The 6,486-nt window shown below is 38.9% G+C and overlaps 1 protein-coding gene across 2 annotated transcripts; it reads right to left on the bottom strand.

Moving 5' to 3' along the window:
• Window positions 1-580: 580 nt before the first annotated feature.
• On the bottom strand, window positions 581-5,553 carry LOC111863424 (probable NADH dehydrogenase [ubiquinone] flavoprotein 2, mitochondrial). 2 transcript variants are annotated; one of them, XM_023849757.2, is made up of 7 exons: window positions 5,414-5,553; window positions 5,025-5,090; window positions 4,864-4,926; window positions 4,426-4,613; window positions 3,307-3,514; window positions 1,415-1,491; window positions 581-714 (listed from the first exon to the last, which is right to left on the bottom strand). In XM_023849757.2, the coding sequence occupies exons 1-7, from the start codon at window positions 5,447-5,449 to the stop codon at window positions 621-623; spliced, it is 732 nt and encodes a 243-aa protein (XP_023705525.1). In that variant the 5' UTR covers window positions 5,450-5,553; the 3' UTR covers window positions 581-620. The 2 variants fall into 2 exon arrangements, with proteins under 2 accessions (XP_023705525.1, XP_023705516.1); XM_023849748.2 differs by having other exon boundaries at window positions 5,405-5,553.
• Window positions 5,554-6,486: the final 933 nt, after the last annotated feature.

The following is a 6,486-nucleotide window of genomic DNA, read 5'->3' on the forward strand; positions in this document are numbered from 1 at the left end:
CAGGAGCATATTCAAACTTTAATTGAATTAAAGTAATATGTAAAACCATTGGGCTATCAAAAGAAGAAAAACTGTATGTAATCATATATTAGTAATAAGTGGGAGCATAGAAGTATTTCTCAGACCAATCACAGGTGTCAATAGGTTTCAATTTCTCATTTTCTCCATGTGTGATATGTGTCTTGCCCAGTTCATCATTCTCAATCTGATATCACCTACTAATATGCGAACAGTACACATTATGATGTTCTTTAGCATGAAATTTTCTCCATTTAATCCTTATGCAACCACACAACATTCACCTGATTTGTGCCACATGGACAGGAGAAATAACAGTCATTTCATCAGGAAGGCAGTGGTCAGAAAGACCAAAAGATCAGAACTAAAGGAATTAGAAAAATATTCTAAAGCATACATTTTGAAATAAGCGACAATATCCTATTCATAGCTGAAGAATAAATAAGAGGAAAAAGCAGTTTCAGTGAACATTCTGTATTAATGAAACATCATGTTAGCCATTGTAGAATAAATACATTAATTATCTGCTTAAATGCTAACTGAAAGAGATGTAAAGAATGAATAACATCACAATTTTTATTGAAACTAACACATTCTGTTTATTACAGATCTGATCGCACACCAAACCCTGGTCCTGGTGGTTCTCCCTTTAGACTAGTCAGCCCACCTGATGGTTCAGATGCAAAGCGTCCACTTCTGCAACAAAAACGTGAAACATTAAGAGTAAACTCTTCAGGATATGATGCTATGCAGTATGACAGATGACTACCATTTTGCATGAATATGCCACCAGCTCTCAAGCTGCAGATAGTTTGTTCCTCTGAAACATTCAGAACCAATTAAAAGACTACATGGTGTCAAATCCCACATCAGTATTAATATTGCCTGTTTAGAACGCCTCTGAGGGCGGTCCCGGTAGGTCAAGAATTTTCTCTTCTCCACCTAGTCCAGACTGGCTTTTGGTCCACCCAGCCTTCTATCCAATGGGTACCAGGGGCTCTTTCCCCAGGGGTAAAGCCACCGGGGCGTGACGCTGACCACTCACCTCCAGCTAGTGCTGAGGTAAAGAATATGTGGATCTATACATCCACTCTCCCATACGCCTTCATGGCATAGTGCTGAATTAGTTAAGCACAGGGACAACTTTACCTTTTTTTTACCATATATTTATATGCATGTGGGGCTAGACAGGGAATAATACACAGGATGTCCTAAAAACAATCACCTGGGACACTAGTATGGTTTATAAATTTGTCATTTTATCATCATTTTATTGCAACAAATGTTTTGCTAGATATGCATCCAGCATAATCTGGAAGGATACCAAACATGTACAGGATTAGAAGAATATATGTAAGACCTGTGACTGGAAGCTAGTTTCAATCTAACATCATACCTTGGACCTGCTTTGGGTACTCTGTCATTCTTCAAGTCTTCCAGGATTTCTTCAGTATCTTTCACTGTCAAATCCTCCTAAAAAGGAAAAACCATTAGCAGAAAGGATCAGAAGTCTTCTCAAGATGTGAAGATAACTTGTGTTATACACTTTCCTTCAAATGCTTACATACGATGGGGTACCCAAAATAAAATGAACTAATTTTTTGGTGGGCAGAGATTTTGTAGTACCGCGTTTTGCCGCTCTGAGCACATAGAGCTAACATTCCTGAGTCGATAAGCCGACTACCATTGCTTCAGGAGGTAAGGACTAGTTTCGGCAGAGTTTATAGTGACAACTGTTTTGTGTGATCGTCGTTTTTGCAATGGCTGATTTTCGTGAACAGCGTGCGGCGGTGAAATTCTGCTTTTTGCTCGGGAAAGTGGAACAAAAACTCTTGAAATGTTAAAAACGGCATATAAGGACGATGCTATGGGGAAAACTCAAGTGTTTGAGTGGTTTTCCCAGTTCAAAAATGGTGAAATGTCAATTGATGACAAACCTCGTTCTGGTCGCCCTTCCACGGCCCGAACACATGAAAATGTTGAAAAAATTCGTGAAATCATCAAGGAAGATTGACGACGGACCATTGAAGAAATTGTGGAGCTGTTGGGAGTGACTTGGAGCTCAGCGGCCATATTTGTCGCAGTCGGATGACAATGCCCCTGCTCACACAGCCCTGTCTGTACGACAATTCTTGACCAAAAATGGTATGACCCCCGTTCCTCACCCTCCATACTCACCCGACCTTGCCCCATGCGACTTTTTTTTGTTTCCTCGAATGAAAAGAGACATGAAAGGAAAAAACGATGGAGGCGCTGTCAAGCATCTCAATAGATGAATTTAAACAATGTTTTGAAAAATGGAATAAAAGACTAGACAAGTGTATTAGTGTAAGTGGAGAGTACTTTGAAGGAGATTGAAGGTTTGTGCTTAAAATTTGAATAAATAAGTTAAAAAAAAATAATTTCGGTTTCTTTTGGGTACCCCCTCGTACAGACGCATTAGTAGGAATCATAAACTAATAAATAAATAGCTGGAAGTCCATTTCTTTGTGTGATTTCTTCTAGTACAATGAATCCCCTATGAAGGTTTCTTTTTGGAGCAGTGGATTTGAACACTTACTAACTTACTTACTCATGGAACTGAGCCCTTCTTGAGGAGCCACCAATTCTGCACCTACTCAAGAATTTCCCAACATTTTATGGGACCCAAAGGTTCATTACCGTGTTCACAAGAGCCCTCCACTGGTCCATATCTTGAGCCAGATCAATCCAATCCATACCATCCCATCCTATCTCTCCGAGATCCATCTTAATATTGTCCACCCACCAATGACTTGGTCTTCCCAGTGGTCTCCTTCCTTCTGGCTTTCCCACCAATATCGTATATGCATTCCTTTTCTCCCCCATTTGTGACACATGCCCTGCCCATCTCATCCTCCTTGATTTAATCATTCTAATTATACCTGGAGAACTGAAATACTGAACTTAACTGAAATAATTTAACTATGAAACTACTGACTTAGGGTCATTGAAATGGAATGCTGAATGAGGGAAAACCTTAAATTGAGGAACATTAAATTGAGTTCCACTGTATATGTATAGTCCCACTATTACAGAATGACTCTCCCAACTGAGTAGGCATCTTCCCCCCACACCTGAGGGTGGAAAGAGATCTAGTTTCTGAAACGTCATGTTTTCTATTTTCTAGAATACCGGACAATGGAAGAACTTCAAAAAACAGACACACACACCATCAGAATCCATTAGAATCAAAATTAGCCAGCCCAACAGATGAAACAGGTGAGTGACAGTGCTTAAAAACTTAAAGAGGCATGATGATAAACTTACAAAATAGTCATCATTGACTTGAATCATTGGGGCATTGACACAAGCTCCAAGACATTCCACTTCGGACAGAGAGAACAGTCCGTCAGCACTTATCTCTCCTGGCTTAATATTCAGCTTTTTCTTGATGCAGTTCATGATGTCATCTGAACCTCTGAGCCAGCATGGAGTTGTGGTACATACCTGCACGTGGTATTTGCCTGTTGGGTTTCTGTAACAACACAAAAGTGCTAACTTATACACGACTTCTAACTTTTATGGAGAGAGTATATGATGAATCCTTCCTGGGTGATTAGACATGTCAGTGTGCAGTTGGTGTCAAGTGTTCAGAAACTGTCTCCATCATTAGGAATGTATGTGATGAGTGTTGTGTTCAAAAACAAACAAACACTGTGGCCTGTAGTCCACAAGCGAACTCTACCGGCCAAGTGGCTGCTCACTGTTGGTGAAGTTAGTGCCAACTTTAGCAGATAGAGGGTGTAGTGTGGTCAGCGCAACAAATTCCCACGGCTGCTAATCTCAGTTTTCTAGACTGGAGTAGCTATTTTCTTGAAATAGCTCCCCGGTTATCTTCACAAGGCTGAGTGGATCCTGTTTCAGACCCACTACTTCTCAGAAAATCTGGTAATCTCCATGTAAGAAGTAAAAAGTAAAGTTAAAGTAAAGCTATCCCTGTAACAGGCCGTGAAGGCCCATAGGGTTGTGAGACGTCAAGGCTCCCACATTATCTCTAGACAATCGGCTCAAAGATAGCGGTAAGGTTGTCAGACTTAAGTGCTGGAAGGATTAGGTCAATTGAAAAAAATTCAATGACCTAATCAGGATTTGAACCCGCGACCTTCCGGCTTGTAGCACAGTGCCTCAACCAACTATGCTACTGCGTGCCACCCCATGTAAGAAATAACATGAAAATGTGTTGTTCTGATTCCATATTGGGTTTCTGTATGAGTTTTATTGTAGAACCAGAAAATTAATGTAACTAGCACACCCCATCCCCACTACATACTGGACACTGTACTTTGTTTCTTCTGTATTAACTTTTTCATCAAGTATTTTACTGCATTTTAATTAACACAAAGATCCACCTTCATTAGACTGAAACCTTACATGCGCAGCCCATACCTGTTGAACATGGTGTAGAAAGTTGCGACTTCATACACTCGCATCCTGGGCATATCGAGGATTTCGGCCACTTTGTGCATTGCGGTAATTGGAAGCCATCCATGTTGTCTCTGAGCCAAGTCAAGGAGAGGAATAACTGCTGCCCTTTTGTGTCCCTCTGGATATATAGCCATGATGGCTTCTGCACGCTGTAACATGGGATAATATGATACTATTTCTGATATGAAGTTACAGTACCACTGACAATGGACACAATATTAGCAAAAACAATGAACTAACACTGAAATAATAAATAAAAGTTTCATATAATTTAATGACAAGTATAATGATTTTATGGCAAAAGGCACATGGGTCTTCTGATAATAAAAATCAAGGAAGTTTATCTAGCTACTACCATTAAAAACAATCTGTTTAATCGTTAAATAATTATTCCCCTACCTTCAAATTCTCTGGTGTAAATTCAAAGTGTACATCGGGATTGTTGTCTTTTGTGTCTCTGTGCTGTAAAAAAATTCAAACACATTTTTAACTAGGTCAATATAAAAATTTTCTTTATTAGTTTTCACGTGGAAACTTGTGGGTTAAATATATGCACTTACCACAAATAAACTGTCACTCAGGGCACAATATGTAGTTTGCAGATTTCTTGCATTTGCCTTTCGTAGCTATGCAAAGGAAAAGTTACATTAGTTTCAGTACAGTGCTTGACTGGTAAAAATTATGTTTCAGTGTCCCTGATTACAAGAAGTGTCATTTCATCCCTTCATTCTTACGTCTATGCAGACAATTTATTAAAAAAAAAAGTGTCACAAAGGCATGCTTTATTTCTTTTTAACAACACGGGCCTTCTAAGACAACTATACACTGTAACTATGCATAGCTGAAAACCTGGGAAAACAGTACAACACCCTTGAGGTGTTATTGAAATAGACTTATATTCCAAGAATACAAAAATTTAACATTCGTAAAACCTTCTTACCGCACTTACTAATATATAACTCACGTTTCTAATACTTGAAAGCATTTTAATTTGTATTAATACTACTTCGTAGCATTAAAAGGCAAACTCTATGCTACCAGCAGCCAAGGCTGGCTACATAGTCACCAATAGCTACTCTTGGCTACTCTGTCGTCACGAGCGCAACATACAACTTTGCTCCCCAGCTTCGGCCTACTGCTTGCCCTCCCACAGCCTTCTAATTCGAACCGCATAATGGTTTCCAGAGAGAAACCGTACGCTTGTTTCGTATAAGACGAAATTTCTCTCAATGTTTGTGCAACAATATATAAAATTAATTTGCATCATACTTAGGAGCGCATATATTGACTTAATGTTATTAAGGATACAATTAGAATACTGCAGACCAGTATTTTCCGTTAGGTACAGTAAAAGCAACTCGACAAAAATCACACTTATGGTAACTATTTTTACACACAAGATGCATACACTGAAACAACTGAACAGCTCGAGTCGCAACATTCGGTTAGTAGCGTGGTTTTTGTCAAAAGAAGTTGACTGTTTGGTTATAAGGTACAGTTTAATAGCGTATATTAACGGTTATTATATTTTGTCGTCTTTTTAGTGGCGAGGGTTTCTTATGTTAATTCAAATGTAATGTAAATTTTACAGGATAACAAGATGTCGACGGCAATGCCAATAAACCCCAAACCTTTTCTCAACAGTCTTGTTGGGAAACCGGTAATGGTAAAACTGAAATGGGGCCACGAATATAAAGGATTCTTGATATCGGTAGATGGCTACATGAATCTCCAATTAGCCAATACAGAAGAATATATTGATGCATCGCCAACAGGAAATTTAGGAGAAGTATTAATCAGGTGTAACAATGTCTTGTATATTCGTGGTGTAGAAGAAGAAGATGAAGAAGGAGAAATGAAAGATTGAGTTATTGTGAAAACGTGAACATTTAAAGACCAGTTTCTTGGCTGTTGCAGCATTGTATTGCCTGTGTCTTTAAAATGCTCCAGGACAAACGTGATTACTCGGTTCTTACCATAATGAATGATTGTTTTGAGTGTGGCATGTCAAACGTTTGCATT

Source organism: Cryptotermes secundus, unplaced genomic scaffold (assembly GCF_002891405.2).
Source record: "Cryptotermes secundus unplaced genomic scaffold, Csec_1.0 scaffold1379, whole genome shotgun sequence".
Taxonomy (NCBI): domain Eukaryota; kingdom Metazoa; phylum Arthropoda; class Insecta; order Blattodea; family Kalotermitidae; genus Cryptotermes; species Cryptotermes secundus.